Source organism: Pimephales promelas, chromosome 9, assembly GCF_988280905.1.
Source record: "Pimephales promelas chromosome 9, fPimPro1.hap1.1, whole genome shotgun sequence".
Lineage (NCBI taxonomy): Eukaryota > Metazoa > Chordata > Actinopteri > Cypriniformes > Leuciscidae > Pimephales > Pimephales promelas.
Genome location: NC_142777.1, coordinates 1,896,667 through 1,922,978, shown reverse-complemented (window position 1 = coordinate 1,922,978; position 26,312 = coordinate 1,896,667). Strand labels below are relative to the sequence as shown.

Below are 26,312 nucleotides of genomic sequence, written 5' to 3'. Positions count from 1 at the left end.
AGGCACATCTCAAACAAGCCTAATCGAACGCACATGGCGCCCATTAACGTCATGCTTCGGTTATGGGTAGGTCTGGGGTAGGGTTAGACCACTAGGAGGCGCCTTCTGGCCCATATATATCTGCGTCTCATATTGACGCTAAAAGGGGGCCATGTGCGTTGGATGTATACGCATTGTCAAAAACGTCAGTATATGACGCCTTGGGCTGGACCATGCACAGCACACCACCATGATGCGAGTGATGTTTCCAAATGTGTCTATATTACTGTGTGCAAAGTCCAAACTCCTCAAAAACATCTGATAACAAGTCATTCTGAGCAAGCACGCTTTACTTTCATATATTATGATGTTCAAGGCAAAATAGCGAATTAACTATCAGGCATTTCAACTGAAACTGTCATAATAATGTTGTCTACTAGAGGGAGCCAAAGGATTAGGGATCTTTATCTCTCAGAGAAGATTCAAGGTGGACTTTGCTGTAAAACCACATCATAAGACACATTTGAATCGATGACAGTTGTTTTTACTGTTCTTCACGCATTTAATACGAAAAAAAGAGAAGAAATAGTCTTTAAAAATTATTCTACTCGAATCGTTATGTCATTTGAAACTTTATTTGAATCACCGTTTCTTTCTTAACATTTCCACGGACCCGTAGCCTGTTCAACCACACTTTTAAAACCCCAGAAAACAAACTTTATGTATGAAATGACCTTGATTGAAGCTCGCTTTCTCTTCAGTGATGCAGTTTAGCGCCATCCGCTTCTGTTTCAATCTTATGGACTATTTTCTCTCTAGACAGTAGTACACTCTCCTTGTTATTCAAGTCTAATGACAAAAAAATGTACAATTTTAGGTAAGCTACATCTAAATATTATTTAGCGAAACAAAACATAATATAAAACACTTCTGGGCATCGGTAGTGTATTTCGGGCGTCATAAACGCTGCTGTCTATCTAGGCAGCTCGCTAGGTAATGACACACTGCCAGAGTCTAGCGTTCTCTCCTCTCATTGGCGGATCTCCTCATGCTATGCTAAGTTCGGGAAATGTGCTTAACTGAGGATTAACTAACCTGTTGCCACCAACATACCTCTCGAAATAGGCGTCTTCCTATAATAGTAATTGAACTGAAGGCTTGTCGTGTGCACTGATTAGTAACTGTTATTGCTAGCGGGCTGTACTGGCCAGTTAACTTCAGCTAGCCTGTTAGCATCAGTGTATTATGGAGGACTTTATACCAAAACACTGGAATAAAACACGTCCTGGAGCTTTCATGTGGGTCCAGTGACAGGTGTGTGTCGACCTAGTGTTGTGTTGTTCACCTGTTATTTATACTTAGCAAGGCTGTGTATTGAATCATTCTTCTGCTATTAATAATTTGCGCTTTATTTACGGGGACTTGAGATGAGAGATGCCCGTTGAGATGAACAGGTAAGCTCTCAGACGTAACGTTACTGTTACTATGATTGTGTTGTTTCTGTGGGTTAGTACGTGATGTTTGTGTGTGTGTTCAGGAGAGATGGCTCAGTCAATAGGAGGATCTCAGGAGGAACACACTCACACACACACAGGTGCCATCTTCACCTTTTAATCTCTCTTGTTGTCTTTAAAACAGGATACTGGCGCAGTCTCGCTAATACCAGCTTTATAGGTTGTACTTGTAACCTGGCAAATTGCCTTGAATTTTCTGTGGCAAATATTGACTTTTGATGGTTGCATAAACTACCTGTCAAACGTCACTACCGTTCAAAAGTTTGGGGTTGGTAAGATTTTTTTTTTAATGAATTGAAAAACGTCTGACATATGAAATAATAGGAAGGTTTTAATGGTATAGTATGATAAAGTGAGAACTTCTCAGTTTTATTCAGAGACTCAAGCATGAATACTGAAAATGTCTCAAATTTACCCATTTATTCCCTGAGCCGCATTAAGACCTCCATATCTCCGAGATTGAACCATATAGAGCCTTTAAAATGAAGATATCAACAGAAAAGTTTGATTTAAAAACTGATCTGAAACCAGAATCTAAAAGGATATTAATATATATTTCATTTTTCTTGAGTTACAGGCATTCAAACTTGAGGCAAAAAACACAAGAAGTGCTTTTTTTCATGTTTGAACTGTCACTGTTGGCATATACTGCAACAAACATTGATAAAATGAACAGATTTTACTAATTTAATATTGATTTACTAATAGTAATATTAATGATGCCGCCATCTTTCCAAAGTAATATTTACACCCCTGTAATTTGGCTCCAAATCTCTGGTGAATATTGTAATTTGACCCATTACTCAGTAAATATACATCTGTGACTTTTAATATTTTGGCTTTGAAATCTATTTATGTTTGTCTTTCTACCGAAAAAATATGAACAAAATCTAAAAATTTGAGCAGGGGAAGTTTCTGAAATTTGGTTGATTTGACACGGAATGTTCCTTACATAAAATGCTTATAAATAACAATATCTACCAATAATGTCTTAGTCAGATAATATTTCAATGATCAAAGCCCTGTAGTTTTAACACATATAATGCAATACAATACAGCGATGATTGAGAGATGAACAAATAAACCTTCCTCAAAAGCCTGATGATCACATTTGACACATTTAGTCTGATATAGTGAGATATCATCAGTTAGATGACGAAAGGGTTTCTGCAGAGTTTTTGATCATTTAGTTTCAACATGATAAATGGACCAACATGATCATTGATGTTGATGCAGTTTTAAGGCATTTATTTCATCAAAAAATACAGTCAAACTACAATTTACCATTTTAAAATAGCGGTTTTCAACGTGAATATATTATAAAGTTTAATTTATCAATGTGAATAAACTCAAAGCTGAAGTTCAGCATCATTACTCCAGTCCTCAGTGTCACATGATCCTTCAAATCACTCTAATATGATGATCTGATGATCTCGAAACATTATGAAAGAACACAAATGGAAGTAGTGACCGCAAAAACAGTATTAAATGAGGACACTTTTTCATGTGATTCTGATCAAATGAATAAGAGTTCAGATCATTGAGTACTGAGTGTAGAAACCGTTGTCCAGTGATGTCCGTTTATATTAAATGATCAAACCAGATCAGCAAAAGCCAATCAGTGCCATTGAAGCCTCAACATTTGCTTGTGTTCTGCCTTTCCTGATCCCTAACAGACAAAACGGACCGTTCTGCTGCTGACGGTCCTGACAACCAGCGTCCGGATCATGGACAGGTCAGACCCACCGCCTCACGCTCCCAAACACACCTGCGCATTACTGACCTCATTCACAGAACATGTTAAAGGTGTAGCTCACCTCAAAATGAACATTTCCTGATAACTTACTCGCCCCAATGCCATCCAAGATGTTCATGTCTTTCTCTCTTCAGTGGAGAAGAAGTTAAGTTTTTTGAGGAAAACATTTCAGGATTTTTCTCCACATGATGGACTTCAGTTGCAACCAACGTTTTGAAGTCCAAATCAATGCAGTTTCAAAGGGGTTTGAGGAGCTTCACACGGCTCTGCTGAGAAACAGGGTGTTATCTAGCGAAACCAGCGACCATTTTCTAAAAATAATAAACATTTATATTAGGGCTGTGCAAAAGTTAATTGCGATTAATCGCATCCAAAATAAAAGTCTGTGTTTACATAATATATTTGTGTGTGCTGTATATAATTATTTTCTATATATAAATACCTATGCATGCATGTATATATTTAAGAATTATTTGCGCTTAAATTCTGTATATATTTATAAATACATAATCTATATTATATAAATACAAATATTTTATATATGAATAACACGTTTTCTTAAATATATACATGCATGTGTGTGTATTTATATATACAAAATAATTATATACAGCACACACAAATATATTATGTAAACACAGACTTTTATTTTGGTTGCGATTAATCGCAATTAATTTTTGCACAGCCCTAATATATATACTTTTTAACCACGATTGTTCGTCTTGTGCTGGTCTGCGACGCATTATAACTGCCGATACTGATAGTTTGGAAAATGCCTAATATTGGTCTGCCGATATATCGGTCTGGCTCAAGTAATTACGCATGCAGAGGGAGGATGGGAAACCCGGGAGCGGTTCTAACAGACCAATCACTGCGCTTGCGGCACACGTAGTATTGACGTGCATGTCAGGGTATGCCGAAGGGTATGTGCGCTACACAAAACTTAAAAATATATAAATGTTTATTATTTTTAGAAAATAACCACTGGTTTTGCTAGATAAGACCCTGTTCCTCAGCAGAGCCGTGTGAAGCTCCTCAAACCCCTTTGAAACTGCATTGATTTGGACTTCAAAACGTTAGTTGCAATCCATCGTGTGGAGAAAAATCCTGAAATGTTTTCCTCAAACTTAATTTCTTTCCCACTGAAGAAAGAAAGACATGGACATCTTGGATGGCATTGGGGCGAGTAAATTATCAGGAAATGTTCATTTTGAGGTGAGCTCCTTTAATGACCGTTCTGCTCATCAGTGAACTCTGAGATAAATCTCTCTTGAGTTATAACCCCAGCAGACAAGGCGTCCTCACTCATGTGTTATGACATGTTTCTGATAATCATATTTGTGTGTGTTTTTACAGAGCAGGCCAAGTGACCTTTCAGAGATACTTCCTGAGGAATACATATCGAATGAGAAATATGATGGTAAGTAATGCCTGGCTCGCACTACAGGAGTTATAGGCCGATTATCCCAGATTTTCCCCTTCCGAGAATCGGAGAACAAATCTTATTGAGGACCTCGATCGTTTCCGATGTTCGGCGCATTTCTCCCATAGGAACTTAAAAAAAGTTATCTTGTCCTTTTAAAGAGTAACTAAACACTTAACCAACTTTTTCTGGTTAATGATCTGTAAGAATGGATCTTTATTAATACAGTCATTGATTCGAGTAATTTTTTGACATTTGTTTATAAAGTCTTCTATTTCTACAATATATGGTGTAAAAACGTCTTAGTGCTGCCCTCTTCAGGTTGAACGGTGGCTACTGCAGTTGGATGTTCCGCACTTCGTGACGTACGCAGGTTTCAGCTCACCGCACGAGCTACGCCCTTGGCAGTATAAAAACTATCTTGTGTCGTCAAAACCACTGTAGGGAGTCAGGAGTTGGAATTGTGAGTATTGAAAACGACCAGGATAGTGTTTTAGCATCTATTTCGTCCCCTCTTTCTCCGCTGGGAGATCAAATATTGCCAGTGGGTGGAGTCAGGCTCTGACCAGGGGTTTAGTTACCCTTTAACCGTTCTAAGGAGTTTTCCGTGCCCTGACACGCTAATCATTTGTCAGTTTTCTTCTCCGTGTTCTCAGTAAGGCTCAATCCCAATTCACCCCTTGGCCCTACCCCTTGTTTTCAATTGTACCCCTTGGCCCTTAAAACAGAGGTTGAAATATTCCCCTACGCAATGGAACAACCCTTCATGAACCCAATACGTCATCAGTCGTCGGCGATGGCTCTGCGTTATTATTCTGTTATTACAGAATTTCTCCATAACAACGACTGACAATCAGCGCAGCCTCTCTTAACCAGGAAACATGATGATTATAACATTCCTTCCTTCTGATTCGGATAGTAATTTATTATACCATTTCTCAATTTAAATGACTATAGTAGTATTATAAGGGTAAATAAAGTGCATGGTGGTGTCATCTGATGCTAAATTTAAATGTTTAACCGTTTGCGAAGCCATCTCGCCGGTGATTTGCGATGCATTCTGTGAACTTTCTCGTAGTCCTCCGTTTGGAGTGTGCATCTGAAAAATCTCCATTTCAAGGGCTATGTAGCCCTATCCCTTCGCCCTACCCTTCGATCTCAACAAGAATCGGGACACCCTACCCCTAGACGTGAACGCCCAAAACGGAGGGGTGAATTGGTATTGAGCCTAAGTTTCAGTCCTTTCAATATAAAGTCTTCTCTACTGACAGACTCACTCATAAACACGGTCTTTACTGACCCCTAATGGCGAAATAATGTTCTTCCGCTGCTGTTCACGGTCAGGGACTATTTTTTCCAGCGGAAGGAATGCTTATAGTGATTTAACCTCATAAAAGTTGCATTGATGCATGTTTTTGGGCTTTAAAGCTGCACTGTGTGATTTTTACCCCCATCTAGTGGTGAAAAGGTATATGACCATCCAGTGATTATTAGTTTCCGTTCCTCTCAATTCCGATTTCGTTTTGACTCCTACGGTGGCCAATGTAGTCCAAGATTAACATGGCTTCCGGTTCGACCTCGTCCATGAGTGTTAACTCAAACGTAAACGCGAAAGGCGAAGCGGGAATGTCCCTGTTTGGCTAATGTACTTTCAAGATGGAGGGGCAACATGGCGAACCCCTTACCCGTATGTATTTTCAATGGCATATTATACACTCACGAGAATACTTTATTACTCGAGCGAAGTAAATATACATTAAAGGTTTAGTTCACTTTTGAAAAAACTTTTGCTGATAATTTCCTCACCCCCATGTCATCCAAGATGTCCATGTCTTTCTTTCCTCAGTCGAAAAGAAATTTAGGTTTTTGATGAAAACATTCCAGGATTTTTCTCCATATAATGGACTTCAATGGGAACCGGATGGTTCAAGGTCCAAAAGACAGTTAATAACAGTTTCAGATGCAGCTTCAAATGTCTTTAAACGACACCAGACGATGAATAAGGGTCTTATCATGCGAAACGATTGGTTATTTCAAAGCTTATTCCAAAAATGTAACTTTTCTAAGGACAAATGCTAGCCTAGCTCTATTCAGGCGCGTTTGTAACGTCACGTAATACGTAATTACGTTCAAAAGGTCACGGGCGACGTAGCCGGAAGTACAGAATCAAAATCGTCCGACATCGTTGTTTTACCTTTTAATTCCTTTTTTGTAAACGGCGTTTGAGTTAGTTTTCACGTTCAACCTATGCGTTCAACTTGTAAACACTCTGACTCTGTACTTACGGCTACGTCGCCCGTGACCATTTGAACGTAATTACGTATTACGTGACGTTGCAAACGCGCCTCACAGAATAGAGCAAGTCTAGCATTTGTCCTTAGAAAAGTTACATTTTTGGAATAAGCATTGAAATAACCGATCGTTTCGCATGATAAGACCCTTATTCATCGTCTGGTGTCGTTTAAAGACATTTGAAGCTGCATCTGAAACTGTTATTAACTGTCTTTTGGACCTGAACCATCCGGTTCCCATTGAAGTCCATTATATGGAGAAAATCCTGGAATGTTTTCATCAAAAACCTAAATTTCTTTTCGACTGAAGAAAGAAAGACATGGACATCTTGGATGACATGGGGGCGAGTAAATTATCAGCAAAAGTTTTTTCAAAAGTGAACTACTCCTTTAATCAGCACATATATTTTTTTTATTTTAGCTAAGAATAAAGTAAAAGAGTTACACAGTGTAGCTTTAATATTTGTATTGTGTGATTCTTTAGCCGGCCTGTGACTTAATCACGATACAGCACTAGCCTCTTGTACAGTATTGCTTATTCTGCCTTTCTGTGTCCTCCCAGCGTCCTGGTACCAGGGTCCGTTCACCAAATCCCTGCAGAGGGCGGAGGCTCTGTTTCGCACACGCTTGAACCCCAGCCTGAAGTGGCTCATGGGGCAGAAGAGCAGGGACGGCAGCTGGGACTCGGAGAGCGAGAGCTGCTCCTCCAGGAGTGTCCAGCGCTTGGGTCAGGCGTTACAGAGCCTCGGCTCTCAGTGCCTCACGCTCCACGACCCGGCGTCAGGACGTCCCTTCGGCTGCGTCACAAACCTCTCTCTCTCCTCGTGCCCTGAGGAGTTTCACCATCACGCCCAGGCTTCAGCCTTCTCCCAGCATTACTGCCAGCTTCAGCAGCTGATGGAGCAGAGATCCCAGCTGCTGTTCCTCAGCGAGTACGCCCGGCGAACACACCTCGCCTCTTGTTTCGTAACTCAACTAGGTTTGGTTTTAGAAAGGACTCGCCTCCTGTTAGCCGACAGAGGGCAACCGAACTCCACGTGGAGCCTCAGCCTTAAAGCGTTATGTCTGGAAATGCAGGTTCACGTAAACCATTGGGATCTTCTCAGGACTAAAGCTCGGACTGATCGCAGTCTCCGGCGTGTGCTTTTCGTCCGAGTCGAAACGCTCGCGTCAATGCGGCGGACGCTCGATCTGTTAGGCTCACAGGCGGTGTGGCTGATGGAGCAGTGCATTCACACGGCTCTCCGCGCTCTCGCCGAAGCCCAGCCGGATCGTGTGCCTCGAGACGCTTTAGTGGACCTGCTGTGTGCCGTCGAGCTCTTCAACCAGATCCTGCAGGACAAGAGGAGTTTAGGGCTTCGACGCACCAAACCGTTCCCCGTCGAGCGGCTAATGACGATCCTAGCCCGGAGTCAAGCGAAGAAAGCCGCTGAGCAACTCTACACATGGTCTACCCAACAGAGTAACCTCGTACACATCGCAAACAACCCTCGACGCGCATCCTCACCCGCGATACACACACACACCGAAGCCGCTGTTGACGAGGCGTCCCGAAGGCCCGTTCACAGCCTCTGGTCCTCGAATCTTCCCTTCGCCTCCTTCATCTCTCGAGACCGAGAGTGTCTCGATACTCTCTTTCAAGTCCTGGTGACGTCCACCAATCTCTTAGCGCCGCATATTCCCAGGAAACCAGCGTTGGATCTGGAGGACTCGATGGTGATCTGTCGCCGGGCCAGCGAAGGCGAGGAGAGGCCTCTGAGCCGACCCAGAATGCCCTGCAGGACGATCAGTGTGGACCTGGGCGGTATGAAGCTCTTCGCTCACTATAAAGACCTGCTGTGGAGGGAGTTCGGGGACGCGGCCGCTCGACTCTTCCACCGTCAGTCGTGCAGCGCCGCTCTGGGAAGCCTCAACCTGTGGAGCGACGAAGCGCTCACGCTCCTGGTGTCGTGGCTCAGGCACGCGTGCGTGGAAGGTGTGTGTGTGATAATGATGGGGTGGAAGTGTCAGATGTGTGTAATGTGTATGTAATGCTAATAGATGAATCTTGCAAAGAAATGGCGTGGTCATATTTCACATCAAAATCTGTTGCACTTTATTCGGTATCACTTTATTTTACAGTGTGTTACATGTACTTACCGTAGCAATAACAGTAAACTATGCATAATTACATGCAATTAACCCTAACCCTTTAGTAAGTATGTTAATTAATATTACTCCGTACTTAAATATTAGGGCTGGACAAATTTCACAATTCGATTTGATTTCGATTATGATTCAATTCGATTATTTTGGATATCAGTTACAATAAATGGCGATTTTTCTCAAGGGAATCAAATCTCTTAACTAATGCTGTAAACTATGGGAGTCTAGTTGTAGCCTATAGGCTTCATTAGCCTAATATGAAGGTAATAATGAACTGTTTTGTAGCTATACAAACACTTAAATTACACTTTTATCTATTTTTATAATAAGAAGATTATATGAAATATAAACATTTAAATGGTGGCTGTCATAAAAACTTGCCAGATTTATTCAAATATGCGTTAAATATTGAAGAACATTAACGAGTGTGGACTAACGAGTTTATGTGGGTTTTCTGAGGTAAATATGACGATACATGACATTGATTACAAGCTGTTTAACTGACGTCTTTCCACGGTTGAAACGCTGATTGAGCGAATCAATGTGACATGATCCGGATTTCGATAAGTTGTACTATATCTTTTAACACACTTTCAGATGCTCATTCATGTTTATTTGGCGCTGTGACTGGTATTATTAAGCCGGAAGTGAGATCAGCGCTGCTGCTTCTCCAGAGCGATCTCACGCCACAGCGCCAAAACACTATCTATGTTTTTGAATTTCTAAAGAAAATGGACGTAATTTGAAAATTGAGACTTTGTTTCATATCAATAGTAACAAAGGACAAAGATTATTGCGATTTTTTTGGATGCGCGCAGCCGCGATACAATGATCCATTCATTCAAATGAAACAGGATGACTAATCGATTCTTGAGATTTAAGAATCGATATCGGTTCGTAAAAATGAGAATCGATTAATATCGAGAAATCGATATTTATTACCCAGCCCTATTAAATATATAATTACACTGTAACAATGACACCTTAAAAATAAAGTGTAACCCTTTATTTCAAGGTATCAGTGTCAGTGTAATTATACATTTAACTACTAAGTAATAACAATTAACTACCTGTACGTTCTCACTATATGGTTGGGGTTAATTGCATGTAATTATGCATAGTTTACAGTTATTACTACGGTAAGTACATATCAAGACACTGTAAATAAAATGTAACCTCAAATTCAAAAGAAAAACTACATGCAATCATGATTGTACACTACCGTTAAAAAGTTTGGGGTTTGTAAGAGCTTCTCATGTTTTTGAAATGACATGTTATGGTATATTATTACAATTTAAAATAGATGTTTTGTATTTAATATATTTTAAATGTAAATGTTGAAAACAAAGTATTTTTGTGAAAACCACATTTCCCCCCCAGGATTATTTGATGAATATAAAGTTCAAAAGAACAGCATTTATTTAAAATAGTAAAGATATGTAACAAAATATTCTTCTTTTTTTATCAATTTAATATATCCTTGCTGAATAAAAGTAATTCATACTGACCCCAAACTTGCTACTGACCTAAATATGTATCTATATTTTACGTTTTCTAGTGTGATCAGGACACTTTAATTCATTTATGTAAGTGAGGAGAGCAAAATAAAGTAAACTGTGATATATTATACCCATAAACTCTCTTATACAAAGACTACCAGTGACATTTATAAATATTTGGGAACAAAAATGACTCCTCCACTTTGAGCTGATGATGTTCTGCTGAAGTGTGTTTTCTGCTCTTTTTACACACACACTGAACAACATGAAGCATTGCTTGGTCACTGGTTGAGCTAAACTGGTATTATCTAATTGTGGAGTTCAATTTAACAGATATTCAACATAATTCATGTGTGAGAGTCCAACAGAAGGACAAAACCAGTCAAATATCCACTTCTGCTCATATTTATCTCCATTTTATAAACTATAGCGAATAAACTGATAATGTGAGAAATGTTGAAGTATATGTAATTGATGTATATCTCAATTTGCTTGCAATAAATTAATGACATTTGGGAAAATTTGCATAATGTTCATACAAATTACGTCTAATTCTCATCGGCTTAAGCTTCTTTATGCATTACTTGTTTCATTTTGGTGTGAAATATGGACATATGTGACCGTTTTTATGTGATTCTCTAAAAAAATGTTTTATTTCATGTCACGTTTCCAAGGGATGCACTTAATTAGACATGTTTTGCTGTGTTTTGTTGGCCAATTACAGATATGTGTGTACTTTTCTTACATTTATAGATTCTGTACAGACGTGTTCACAACGTCTGAAAATATGAACAGCAGAAAATATGAACAACTGTTTAAGATTTGAAACAGTGTTAACCAATACTAATATAGTGACTGATACTGTATATTGTGCGTAAGGTTTGACTTTTGTTATTCTGATATCAAAGTTGTGTTTAAACCTCTTCTCCGTTCCCTTTGTGTGTTTCCAGATCTTGTTCCAGAGGAATGTAAAGCAGGTTTGAGCAGTTTCTGCTCTCATGTTTCGTCTACGGCCGCCTTCTCACGCTGGGATGAGAGTGAGTAGTGTGTATTATCACATTATGACCCATCGGATGAGTCTTCGGAGGTTGATTGTGGTTGTGTTGCAGTGATGTGTGTGTCGCTGGGCTCGGGACTGAGAGAGAAGTGTGATCCTGCAGTAAAGCAGGAGAGATGTGTCGTGAGAACGGCCACGATGGATCTGATCCTCCAGCTCTTCCCTCCTCTACACACCGTCCTGAAGCTCCTGCCCGGTAACGTCACACACACACACACACACACTCCCGTCATCTTTTCAATTCACGTTTATTTGTATAGCGCTTTTCACAACACACATAATTTCAAAGCAGCTTTACAGAAAATCCACATATTACAGTTTACAGTGTAAACTTTGAAGTTGTTTGTTAACAGATGATGATGTCATTTAGAAAACTAGCATCATCTACACTACCGTTCAAAGCTTTGAGGCTGGTGACATTTTAATGTATTTGAAGCTCTTTTCTGCTCACCAATGCTATAGTTATTTATCAAAAATATAGTTAAAATTGTGAAATATTATTATAATGTAAAATATCTGCTTTCTATGTGATTATATAGTAAAGTGTAATTTATATCCTTTGATCAAAGCTGAATTTTCAGCATCATTACTCCAGTCTTCAGAGTCACATGATCCTTCAGAAATCACTCTAATATCTGATGCTCAAGATACATTTATGATTATTATCAGTGTTGAAAACAGTTTTTCTGTGGAAACTCTGATACGTTTTAATTTTCAGGATTCTTTGATGAATAGAAAGTTTTAAAGAACGGCATTTATTTGATATTTTTTTGTAGCCTTACAAATCTCTTTACTTTAATGCCCCATTGAATTACAATATTGATTTATTAAATAAATCACTAACATTCAAAAGTTTGGCATAAATTCACAGCAAAAACTAAAATGGTATATATAACTAAATAATATAAATATAATCAAATTACATTAAAATTAGTGCTGCGCAACAATTAAGCACATCTATAGTACTGTGTATAATTATTTTTTATATATAAATACACACACATGCATGTATATATTTAAGAATTTTTTGAATTATGTACTGTATATATATTTACATAATTTATATTATATATGTAAATATTTTATATTTATAAAGCACATTTTTCATAAAAAAAACATACATGCATTGTATATAAATGCATGTATTTGAAGAGTTCAGATGCAAAAGCCTCTAAATGCCATTTAAAATTTTCTTCTAAAATGATCATTTTTATCAAGCTTATATTTTCAAGTTCAGTAATTTCACTTAAATGACAATTAATAGGTAATCCTCATTGCAATTTAACTGAAATTACTGAACTTAAATATACAAGCTTGATAAAAATGATCATTCTAGAAGAAAATTTCAAATGGCACTTAGAGGCTTTTGCATCTGAACTCTTCATTTATATCTACAAAATAATTATACACTGTACACACACACACATTATGCAAACACAGACTTTTATTTTGGATGTGATTAATCGTTGCCCAGCACTAATTAAAACATTATTTGATACATTTTTCTATTAAACATAGCTTGGAGTTTTTCCAGATAATAAATTAACTATTGTTAATAAAGTAAATATGAAATAAAGAAATGACAAGCAATAATACAAATAAAGTAAATAGCTAAAAAATAGTGTATTGTGAATATAATTTCATATATTTTTTTATATATTCTGATTTTAATATTGCCTCTGTAAGGAAGTGGCAGTATTTTCCTATCCCCGGTTTGGCCTCTGTTGAAGGTGCACGAGACGCCTGAGCTCATCCCGCTGATGATGTGTTTCCCCAGGTGAGCGCTGGTGCAGGAGTCTCCGGGAGACTCACCTGGGGCTGTTGTGCAGGGCGGTCGTCACCGTCCAGGCCTCCACGCTCTGGGTCATGGGTAAAGCCTACCAGTTTCTGGCCTCCTGGTCCCTTAGTAAGTTCCTGCTGGTCACACAAGGAGATCTCAAGGTAAATTAAACACTCACCTCCACCATCCATACATATTTACATCTAAAATATAAAATATTTACATATAAAATACATATTTTTCTGCTAAAGGATATACATTTTAACAGTGTTGTAGTCGAGACCACCTCACTCGAGTCCGAGTCGACACCGAGACCAGAGAGAGTCGAGTCCGAGTCAAGACCGAGTCCATAGAGAGTCGAGTCCGAGTCGACACCGAGACCAGAGACGGTCGAGTCCGAGTCGAGACCGAGACCATTGAGGGTTGATTACCTAATTTACTTTTATTTACTTAGAGAAATCCTTTTTTTTTTTTTGCTGAATTTACTTAGAGTTTAAAAATATGATCAGTTTAGGGTAAAAAGGCCACATAGTAGGTGGTGTTAAAAGTAATTTTATTACAATTTGTCATGCGCAGTTGCGCACTAGAAAATCGCCAATCACTGGGCGTGTCAATCAATTTAAAGAAATATTTTATTAACATACATTAATAATCATGAAAAATATTTTTAATTGAACTCGAGTGGACTCGGGAATAATTCCGAGTCCTAAAAAAAAAAATGTTCGAGTACGAGTCAATTCCGAGTCCAAATGGACACGAGTCCATGACAAGACCAAGACCATTAAAATATGCTCTCGAGACCGAGTCCGAGACGAGTCCGAGTCTCGAGTACTACAACACTGCATTTTAATCTAACATAAGGGTTAAATTAAATAGACACCGATTCTTATTAAAGCTACTGAAGTTATGCAGTCAGGAGCAGTGTGTGCTTTTCTCTTTGTCTTTAGTTGTTTGATTAACATTAATGGGTCACTTCACCTCTGGAAAGATGAATGTGTATTTAAAATGGGTCATTTATGTATTAGAAATGTGAAATTATTTTTGAATTTGTAGCTTTCTAGACTGAGAAAAGCCAGAAAATGTATTTTTGGCTTATGTGGATGAAAGACAACAACTCCCATAATGCACTTGCTTCGCTGCCCTAGGAGGCCACGCCCACCGGTAACAGAGCGCAGTCGTTAAACAACAAGTCTAGGCTACTAGTGAGTCTCCGTGACGAACTATACTCTGAAAATAGTCCTCAGCTCGGTATTAGCCTATTTTCAGGCGCTGCGTCATATCATTACGCCTGATGCACTCGTGATACGGCAGTGAAGTTTCTTGATTAATGAGAGTATAGTTCCTAGCCATAATAGACTGAAAATCGCAACTTTACATTTTCCGTCGGTCTTAGTGCACGATGTAACTACAGAAGAGTCAAGTTTTAAATAGGAAAAATATCAAAAAACTTTAGTAATTTTTTTTTGAGTAATGCTAATGGTCATGTGCACTTCAATGATGTATGCTAAGCTATGCTAAAAGTGGTACCGCCAGAACCGGAGATCGGCTGAATGGATTCAAAAACGGTAAAACTCAACACTTTAACTCTGGGGGAGTTGTAAAATGAGCCTATTTCCAAAAAAAGTGGAGTATCCCTACCCATTTAGGCCTAAAACACCAGCTAAACAAGGCTTTTTTATGCCTAAGTACTTTTCTAAAAACCCCTCCCTTGGTTTCCAGAAATATTTGTCAAAATTTGTGAAATCCTACTAAAATCTTAATTTCTCAGGCTCTATAGCAGATAAAAACATGGCATAAAAAGCAGACACCATTAAAAATGATTGCCGGGCTTAATGGTGATTACGCTCAGATGCGCGAACCGGTCTTAAAGGTAAACACACACAGATGCGTGATCTGGTTTTAATAGGTTAAGTCAGAACAGTGTGTGACCAGAAAGTTCAGCTGGCAAGGCTTTAAAATGCAATGTCACGTGAGCACAACCTGCCTTACTGAACGTGTGTGTGTGTGTACTGTGTGTTTGGTCACAATACTACGAAGGCAAATCGTGGAGACGTTTTAATCGTTCACAATCTAAATCATCATATCACACAGCCCTGATGTAGTGTGTGTGTGTGTGTGTGTTCAGGATCTGAAGGGCTCGGTGGAGAGCCTGGTCCAGCTCGCTGCAGCCGTCGGCAGAGACTCGGATCAGCGTCTGGTGGTTCAGCACACAGCCTCACTCGCTCAGGCTCTCACACATCTACAGGTGAGCGCTCACAGCATCGGGATATTACAGGTCAAACTACAAACATTACAATATCAGGCAAAAGTTTGTTTATTTCAGTAATTCAACTTAAAAGATGAAACCACATCTCATTATATGCAAAACAAGATATTTAAAGCCTTTATTTGTTATAATGTTGATGATTATGGATTACAGCTTATGAAAACCTTTTCACAATATTCTAATTTTGAATTTGGGGTTTTCATAAGCTGTAATCCATAATCATCAACATTATAACAAATAAAGGCTTGAAATATCTCATTTTGCATGTAATGAGTCTATATAATATATTAGTTTCGCCTTTTACGTTGAATTATTGGACTTTTGCAGAGTTTCACCTGTTCATTGTTAGTTGCATTGTTCACCCAAAAAATTGCAGTTCTGTCTTCATTTACTCATCCTCGCATCTTTTCCAAACTTGTTTGACTTTGTTTCCTCTTTGGAATATAAAAGACGATATTTTGAAGAATTGAAATCCATACAAAGAAAGTAAAGGGTCACCAAAATTATTTAGGGTCACCATCTTTTCTCAAGTTCTATTCACAAGCAAATGTTGAGGCTTGAATGGCACTGATTGGCTTCTGCTGATCCGGTTTGATCATTTAATATAAACGGACATCACTGGACAACAGTTTCTACTCTCAGTACTCAATGATCTGAACTCTTATTCGTTTGGTCAGAATCTCCCTAAATGAAAGCACCAAAAAAAGTGTCCTGTATTTCCATTTCTGTTATTTCATAATGTTTGTAGATTTCACAATTATTCCAAAATTTTTAAAAACAGTAATAATGAAGATTAAGTACATTATCGTTCAAAAGTATGGGGGTCAGTACGAGTTTTCTTCGACGGAATCTACAAGGATGCATTAAAAATAAATATCATAATTTTATTTAAAATAAATGAATTTCTTTTGAACTTTCTATTCATCAAAGAATCCTGAAAAAAAGAATTGTCAACACCTGATAATAATCATAAATGTTTCTTGATCATCAGATCATCGTATTAGAGTGATTTCTGAAGGGTCATGTGACACTGAAGACTGGAGTAATGATGCTGAAGATCACAGGAATAAATTACACTTCACTATATAATCACATAGAAAACAGATTCTTAAAATTGTAAAAATATGTAACAGTTTTTACAGTATTTTTGATCAAATAAACACAGCGTTGGTGATAAAAAGAGTTCTTTTGTAAATAAAAAAAAAATCTTTATCTGAATTAAATCTGACTAACCCCACGCTTTTGAGCCATACCGCTGCAGAAACATTGAAATTAACGTTGTAAAGTAACAATAAAATGATAAACTCATTTGATCAAAATGCCTTATGAGAAAGATCTGTGCTTTCTGACTCGTATTGCAGGCTTTCTCGGATCTCGTCCTGAGGAACTTTTCTATGGACTGTAAGAAGATGTCTGTGGAGATCTTCCAGCAAACCATGCCGTCAGCGAAACACTGGAGGACCAGTCACAGAACGGGTACAGACACTCTAGTTAATAGGGGCTTTCGCACCGGACGCTTCCCCGAGATCTAATGTTTCCCATAGGAGCGTTTTCCTGGTTGCGTTCGCACTGCTAGTAACTCTGAAGTGACGTAAGACACACTTTTATTTTGACGGCGCTCACATTCTCCGTGTTCACAGTATACAAACTGTCTGATGGTCTAATACGCCGTCAGACAGAACTGTTGTACACAAGCAGACAGTGATGAACCGTTATTAGCGTGTGCCGAGATGTCCAGTGTTGCTCAGCAGAAACACAGTCATTTGACAACTTCTCACTTTGAGCACACAAATGCATGTGTAATTTTTTTTAGAAGGTAAACACGGAGAACAAATGCCGCTGACAAGCGCCCCACGTCATCATCCATTCAGAGCATTTAAAGTCCTAACCCCGCCCACATTTTGGCCAATCCATATATGGGTATGCTAACTGTTGCAGTGCCACTGCCCACAAACATTGATGCTAAATAGTAGGGCTGGGTAATAAATATCGATTTCTCGATATTAATCGATTCTCATTTTTACGAACCAATATCGATTCTTAAATCTCAAGAATCGATTAGTCATCCTGTTTCATTTGAATGAATGGGACATTGTATCGCGGCTGCGCGCATCTAAAAAACGCAATAATCTTTGTCATTTGATATGAAACAAAGTCTCAATTTTCAAATTACGTCCATTTTCTTTAGAAATTCAAAAACATAAATAGCGTTTTGTCGCTGTGGCGTGAGATCGCTCTGGAGAAGCAGCAGCGCTGATCTCTCTTCCGGCTTAATAATACCAGTCACAGCGCCAAATAAACATGAATGAGCATCTGAAAGTGTGTTAAAAGATAGAGTACAACTTATCGAAATCCTTATCATGTCACATTGATTCGCTCAATCAGCGTTTCAACCGTGGAAAGACGTCAGTTAAACAGCTCGTAATCAATGTATCGTCATATTTACCTCAGAAAACCCGCATAAACTCGTTAGTCAGCTAGAAAAAATAACTCTAGAGAGGAGCAATTTGCTAAATATATACACCATATTACATTATAATCTTAATGTTCTTCAATATTTAATGCATATTTGAATAAATCTGGCAAGTTTTTATGACAGCCACCATTTAAATGTTTATATTTCATATAATCTTCTTATTATAAAAATAAATAAGTGTAATTTAAGTGTTTGTATAGCTACACAACAGTTCATTATTACCTTCATATTAGGCTAATGAAGTCTATAGGCTACAACTAGACTCCCATAGTTTACAGCATTAGTTAAGAGATTTGATTTCCTTGAGAAAAATGGCCATTTATTGTAACTGATATCCAAAATAATCGATATTGAATCGAATCGAAATCAAATCGAATTGCAAGCTTGTGAATCGAAATCGAATCGAATTGTGAAATTTGTCTCAATACCCAGCCCTAGTTAATACTGCTAACTTAAGTAAAATAGTAGTGGAATGTCACTTACCGGAACAAATGGAGTGAAGTACAGTGTCGGTTAGTGCAGTTTATAGCAGAGCAACCCGTTTTATGTAGGATATTTCAATACAAATGTTCAGAAAGGATACAGAAGTGATGATGTGTTGTGTTGTGTCTTCTCGGTGCAGCCTGTTAGTTATCAGCTGTCAATCAAAGTTAACCATGCCGTTATTTGTCATATATTTAATATCTATATACGAACTAAACTAACAAGTTAGAAAAAAGATCCCCCCCCCCCCCCCCCCCTCACAGTTGTCAGGCACTCGGAACCGATCCAAAAATACAATAAAAGTGCATAGCTAAAACTAACCTGTAAAAGCATGAATCTATGCTGTGAATAACACGGGGTCTATTTGCTCCCTTTGGGACCGGCCTCTCGCGGATTTTCGCCGTATTGCAGTTTTTTGAACTAGGCTTAATTTTTCAGATTAGACTGTTGCCGCTTGATAGAACTGCATTTAATATCAAAGGTGAATTATTATGTATGTCACATTCATAAAGGTTGAGAGGCTATTACTGTTTTAAATGGCCGTAGAGTCGAGTTAGTTTCTGGAGTAAATATATAGGCGTATATATAATGTATAATGTGTGTGTGTATATATGAAGAGTTAAGATGCAAAAGCCTCTAAGTGCCATTTGAAATTTTCTTCTAGAATGATCATTTTTTATGAAGCTTGTATATTTAAGTTCAATAATTTCACTTAAATGGCAATGATAATTACCTATTAATTGTTATTTAAATGAAATTACTGAACTTAAATATACAAGTTTGATAAAAATCATCTTTAAAGAAGAAAATTTCAAATGGCATTTAGAGGCTTTTGCATCTGAACTCTTCATATATATATATATATATATATATATATATGTATATATAAATATAATATATAAACATTATATATATATATATATAAATATATAAACATATAATAGCCTATATAAATATATAATCAAAAATATATAAATATTTACTGTGTAAATATAATGTATATATATATCCCATCTGTGTGTTCACACAGCTTTTTTATAAATGGCAATGATAATTACCTATAATTGTTATTTAAGTGAAATTACTGAACTTAAATATACAAGTTTGATAAAAATCATCATTAAAGAAGAAAATTTCAAATGGCATTTAGAGGCTTTTGCATCTGAACTCTTCATATATATATATATAATGTATATATAATGTATATATAAATATAATATATAAACATTATATATATATATATAAATATATAAACATATAATATATATATATATATATATATATAATCAAAAATATATAAAGATTTACTGTGTAAATATAATGTATATATATCCCATCTGTGTGTTCACACACCTTTTTTATAAATGGCGGCTGCTGGTGTTTCGCGTGTGTTCAGCCAATCAGTGAACACTAACTCTAAGGTGGTTCCTATAGCGCCGGTTTAGACCGTCTCTAAAAGAGATCCTAGAGCTAAAATCGTTCCCAGTTCCTGCGGTGCGAACACGGCCAACACTGTTGCGAAAGCCCCTCATGCTCGTCTGCAGTGTGTGTGTGTGTGTGTGTGTGCTCGTGAGCCGCTAAACCCTGGCTGTTTGCAGAGCTTCCCAGCAGGCCGAGCGAGTACGCAGCGTGTGCGGCTCAGAGCGTGATCGGGCAGGTGATGGAGAGCGCTCAGACCCTGCCGGATGAAGCCCGTGTGCCGGCCCTCGCCGAGGCCACCACCGCCTTCATGGAGGCCTGGATGGAGCACATACTCACACAGAAGATCAAGTTCAGGTGTGTGAACACACTGCCAAACCAAACACACGTCAACTAACTCTCAGTAGAGTATCAGTAGACGGAGGATAGGGCTGGGATAAGTTCATACTGCGGTTTAAACCTTTGGGATCGGTACGATTTTAACATTTTTTTTAAAAGAAGTCTCTTCTGCTCACCAAAGCTGCATTTATTTAATTAAAAATACAGAAAAAACTGTAATATTGTGAAATATTATTCTAATGTAAATCATCTGTTCTCTATGTGAATATATAGTGAAGTGTAATTTATTCCTGTGATCAAAGCATCATTACTCCAGTCTTCAGAGTCACGTGACCCTTTAGAAATCACTCTAATATGAGGATCTGATGATCAAGAAACATTTATGATTATTAGCAGTGTTGAAAATAGATATACACATATACAATTCTTTTTTCAGGATTCTTTGATGAATAGAAAGTGCAAAAGAACAGCATTTATCTGAAATATAATCTTTTGTAGCATTATAAATGTCTTTACTGTGATCAATTTAAAAAAATTTTGATTAATAAAAGTATTGATTTATTTTATTTCTTTCCCCCCCAAAAAATAAAATAAAAACTCTTACTGACCCCAAACTTTTCTATTTCAGATAAATGCTGTTCTTTTGAACTTGCTATTCATCAAATAATCCTTAAAAAAAACAATGTAAGTCATCTGTTGTGAATAAAATGTCTTTACTGTGACTTTTGATCAATTTAATTAATCTTTGATGCATAAAAGTTCTGATTTCTTTGATTTCTTTCCCCCCAAAAATAAAATAAAAATCCTTACTAAACACAAGCTTTTGAACAGTAGTGTTTAATGTTTACAAAAGCTTTCTATTTCAGATAAATGCTGTTCTTTTGCACTTTCTATTCATCAAAGAATTCTGAAAATAAACTGTACATAAATAACTGTTTTCAACATTTAATAATAATCAAAAATGTTTCTTGAACATCAAATCATGTTCACAGGAATAAATTCACAGGAATAAATTACACTTCACTATATATTCACACAGAAAGCTACGGAGGCGTATTGCATTCACTTGAAGAAAAAAAATCTACTCTGTTTTTCTGAATTAATGAGTTAATTTTTCATGAGAAAACAAATTTGCTCTGTTTTTCTGAATTAATGAGTTAATTTATTTTTTTTTGCTCTGTTTTTCTGAATTAATGAGTTAATTTTTAATGGAATTTTTTTTTTTGCTCTGTTTTTCTGAATTAATGAGTTAATTCAGAAAAACAGCAAAAATAAATTTTCTCATGAAAAATTAACTCATTAATTCAGAAAAACAGAGCAAAAAATTTTTTTCTCAAGAAAAATTAACTCATTAATTCAGATTAATTGCAATACGCCTCCGTAGAAAGCAGATGATTTTCATTGCAAAAATATTTGTAAAAAAATTACTGTATGTTTGATCAAATAAATGCAGCCTTGCTGAGCAGAAGAGACTTCTTCTTTTAAAAGCATCAAAAATTTTCCCAATCCCAAATTTCTGGCTGTCGGTGTGTGTGAGGAGTATTGGACGAGCGCTTCACTGTGTGTTTGCGTGATCGTCCCTCAGCATCCAGGGCGCTCTGCAGCTGAAGCAGGACTTCGACTCGATCCGAGACCTGGTTCGCTCGGAGGAGTACCGTCTGTCGGAGGAGCTGCTCCAGAAGCTGCTGTCTCTCCGTGTGTTTCATCAGGTGGACAGTGCCATCGTGTGCCTGCTTCAGCAACCCTTGGCCAAACCCTACCTGCCCTCCCGCGGCTGGGAGCCCTTCAGACACTGCTGTGAGTCACACACACAACACGAACACATCCGTTAATGACTCCTTTGAACCGATTCATTTTAATCAATGGTTAAAACAATCAGTCCTTCAGTCACTGATCGGATCAGTCAGAGTAAATGGAGAAAAAAAAATAGGTAGAGTAAAATTAAATATATTTTTTAATAATTATTATATATTATTATTGCATATATTTTATTAAATATACAATTAAAGGTGTAGTTCACTTTTAAAAAAAACGTTTGCTGATGATTTACTCGCCCCCATGTCATCCAAGATGTCCATGTCTTTCTTTCTTCAGTCGAAAAGAAATGAAGGTTTTTGATGAAAACATTCCAGGATTTTCTCCATATAATGGACTTCAGTGGGAACCAAACGGTTCAAGGTCCAAAAGACAGTTTCAGTGCAAACTGTTCAAAGGGCTTTAAACGACTCCAGACGATGAATAAGGGTCTTATCAAGCGAAACGATCACTTATTTAAAAATTTACTTGCTCTGTTCTGTGATGCGCGTTCGTGACTCTCCTGTTCGAACTCGTTCATCAAAATGAATGAATCTTTTTCTGAGTCAATTCGTTCATTTTGTTCGTTGAATGAACCAAATGACTCGAAAAAAGATTTGTTAATTTTGATGAACAAGTTCGAACAGGAGAGTTACACAGAACAGAGCAAGGCGAGCATTTGAGCTTATAAAACTTAAACTTTGTTATTTATTTATTAAATGAGCGATCGTTTCGCTTGATAAGACCCTTATTCATCGTCTGGAATCGTTTAAATCCCTTTGAACAGTTTGCACTGAAACTGTCTTTTGGACCTTGAACCGTTTGGTTCCCATTGAAGTCCATTATATGGAGAAAATCCTGGAATGTTTTCATCAAAAACCTTCATTTCTTTTCGACGGAAGAAAGAAAGACATGGACATCTTGGATGACATGGAGGTGAGTAAATTATCAGCAAAAGTTTTTTTAAAGTGAACTACTCCTGTAATACATTTAATTTGTACAGAACTATTTTCATAGGCACCACCACAAAAATATTATTTTAATGTGTGAAAATTGTGTAATATGTGTGTAAATAAAAGTAAAAATGGAAAATAATAGACCAGAAATATAATGACAAAACTGTTTAAATATCGCCTATATATGAATTGATGTATATGTGACACTAAAAGGCTGTTTATTATTTTGGCCGGTAAAAAATATGCTTGGCCGGTGGATTTTTTCATCTACCAGTCCCCGTGGCGGGTGAGCCAAAACGCTCATTTCGGACCCTGATTTTTGCTCACCCTCAAAGTTGAACACAGATGCACTTTTATGGATTTCAAAACAGAAACGGGCATTATAAAACTTGGAAGAGCCAGGACATTTTTTAATATAACTTAATATAAGAATGTCATACACACCAAGGATGGCTTGAATAAATCATGGGCTAATTTTCAGTTTTGGGTGAACGACCCCTTTAACCCCGTGTGCCGTGTCCCTCAGGCCCGAACAGCGCTCAGGTGATGGATCAGGCGGCGGGTCATCTCCATAATCTGGAGAGCATGGATGTGCAGGCGGCGTGGCACCAGGCCCTGACCCGAGCCGAGAGCTCACTGACCCCAGACCTGCTGACCGCCCCGCCCGAGTCCTGCGAGTCCTACCTGGCCTCGGCTCAGCAGGAGTGGCTGGACCTGCGGATACACACCGGCTCCCGCTGGAAGCTCCCGGGCCTGCAGTGCTTCTCCAGATCCGAGCCGTAGCCGGAGACGGGCCGCATCCGCCTGTCAATCACATCAGACGGACTCACCGATGAAGTGACTGAATTCACACGTGTAGCACTCATTGCCTTTCTGAATAAACTGTGAAAATAGTTACATATTTCATATATTCATTTCCAAAAGTCTATTGCCAAAGTATCTAAATGCTGAGTAATTTTATTATTGTGATATTTGATGGGGATTTTACTGTTTGTTTGTTTTTTACATAAATTATTAGGGGTGTAACGATTCCCTCATGTCACAATTAGATACAACTCACGATATGATATTATTGCAATACTCCAAGACATGATGAATGATTAACAAAAAAATGAACTGTTGATTAAAATGCTAAATGTGATATTGCAGTGTGTGTGAATGAATAGTGTTGGTGCTGAAACAGGACAATAGAGACACCAGAATAACAATATTCATGATTCTGAAGATGAAAACACTGAATTATTGTAGATGAATATGATGATGTCTGTCTCTGACTAGATATATTTATAATAATGTCGGACACTTTTACTGGTAACATCTGGCATTATCAGCACACACACATATCACCCCACTGCATCATACATTATATTCAACATTATATATAGTAGTTTAGTGTAGTACTGTAGTCATGCACAGTAATTATAATTTTGGGTGAATTATCCACAATACATGTTGCATTTTTGTATTCTGATATATTAACACAATATATTGTTACACCCCTACAAATAATGCATACTAAAGGATAATGACAGAACATTTTATTAGCTGTATTAAATTCTCAGTTGATCATATGAAAATATTTTTCCTGTATTTTTTCATTACAGGTTTCCCAAGAACAGATTAATATGCAAATTAAAGTGTAGATATTATATTGTGTATTGAATGGGACTACACGTTTATGGCCATTTTACCCAAATATTGACTGAAGTAAAGTAGTGTATCAATTCATTCTATTATATCTTTCATAACATAGTTGAGAATCATCTTTATTCAAAGTTTGTTTAAAAAATCCAGAAACATAAAAACTGATTGGTGAATGAAGAAAAAAAAAAATCCCATTCATATTGAATTTAATTAATGTCTGAGTCCTGATGTCACAGAACACGTAGCATGAGATATGAATAACATCTCTTATTTAAAAAGGTTAAAATAAAAATGTTTCTTATGCTCATGTTTCTTATGTAATGGCATGAAAAACTACTAAATTTAAAAGAGCTTTTTTTCTGGGTCTCAAGAGGATATCACAGAAGTCTGACAGAACATATAAAGCTTTTTAATGAGTTTCATGAGCTCTATGAAGGGCAGTCAGAGTTCAATCTCACGTGACCGGAAGATGGCGACAAAACATCATGAAAACACTTTGAAAACACACGGTGAACTGTTGAGCATCAAAATAACCTCTTATCGTAGGCCTAATAACACACACACACACACACACACACACACACACACACACACACTTGTTTACCTTGTTATATTTGGTGTTTATTAATGAAAAAATAAAGGAATGATCGAGAACTGGGAGCAGAAAAGCCAACATTTGTACCAGATGTAAGTTTATACTGTTTATGCTAATTTACTAACGATTATAATTACTAATTATATTTCTAGTTGCCAATTTACTCAAGAATTTTTTAAGTATATAATGGGTATCCCAAATGATGTACAAATGTTTTCCCGCCAAACATTTAGCAATTTGCAGCATAGCACTACAACAGAGATGCTAGTTTGATGTATAACGTTAGCTATGTTATTGTTAGCTCGGAGCTGTTATACAGATCATAACATCTGGCGATATGCAGTACCTTTTCTGATGGAAAATATCCTCACTTCATTAGTCTAGTCTTGCGTGGTAACTAATTAATTGTCGATAACAAACATTATGGAAATATTAATTTAAATGTTCATTAATTTATGATTTTTAGGCATTAAAGGGATAGTTCACTCAAAAATGAAAAAAAAAATATGTCACTATTTACTCACCCTCAAGTTGTTTCAAACCTGAATCTTCTGCTAAACATAAAATAAGATATTTTAAATAATATTGGTAATCAGACAGTTGATGGAAGCCATTGACTTTACCAATATTCTTTAAAATACCTACTCTACAACTTGAGAGTGAGTAAATGTTGACAGAATTTAAAGTTTGGGGTGAATTGTCCTGATTAAAGTCAATGTGAAGTTCCAACAATGGAAGACACGAGATCTCCACGGCTTGAGCTCCGGGAATGACTGACCCGTCCCACTAGTAATTAATTTAAATTGACCATTACGGCTGCGAGGGAGACTTGTGATGAATTTTCCCAATATCACCGGCTCCCCAGAAGGCCCGTCGCACACCTGGGAAATGTATGA

General features: G+C 37.3%; 1 protein-coding gene across 1 annotated transcript; it reads left to right on the top strand.

Annotated features, from left to right (window-relative positions):
* The first annotated feature begins 1,019 nt into the window (after positions 1-1,019).
* On the top strand, positions 1,020-24,748 carry ccdc142 (coiled-coil domain containing 142). The gene is made up of 14 exons (XM_039653806.2): positions 1,020-1,293; positions 1,407-1,433; positions 1,517-1,573; positions 3,170-3,228; positions 4,606-4,669; positions 7,526-8,938; positions 11,558-11,644; positions 11,717-11,860; positions 13,442-13,605; positions 15,570-15,689; positions 17,072-17,186; positions 20,268-20,445; positions 22,013-22,224; positions 23,704-24,748. The coding sequence occupies exons 3-14, from the start codon at positions 1,522-1,524 to the stop codon at positions 23,958-23,960; spliced, it is 2,865 nt and encodes a 954-aa protein (XP_039509740.2). The 5' UTR covers positions 1,020-1,293; positions 1,407-1,433; positions 1,517-1,521; the 3' UTR covers positions 23,961-24,748.
* Positions 24,749-26,312: the final 1,564 nt, after the last annotated feature.

Excerpts from the sequence above, each read along its gene's own strand:
- ccdc142 (XM_039653806.2), top strand. The coding sequence starts at position 1,522 with ATGGCTCAGTCAATAGGAGGATCTCAGGAGGAACACACTCACACACAC. Across the intron at positions 17,187-20,267 it reads GAGGACCAGTCACAGAACGG|AGCTTCCCAGCAGGCCGAGC; the intron begins GTACAGACACTC and ends GGCTGTTTGCAG. Across the intron at positions 20,446-22,012 it reads ACACAGAAGATCAAGTTCAG|CATCCAGGGCGCTCTGCAGC; the intron begins GTGTGTGAACAC and ends ATCGTCCCTCAG.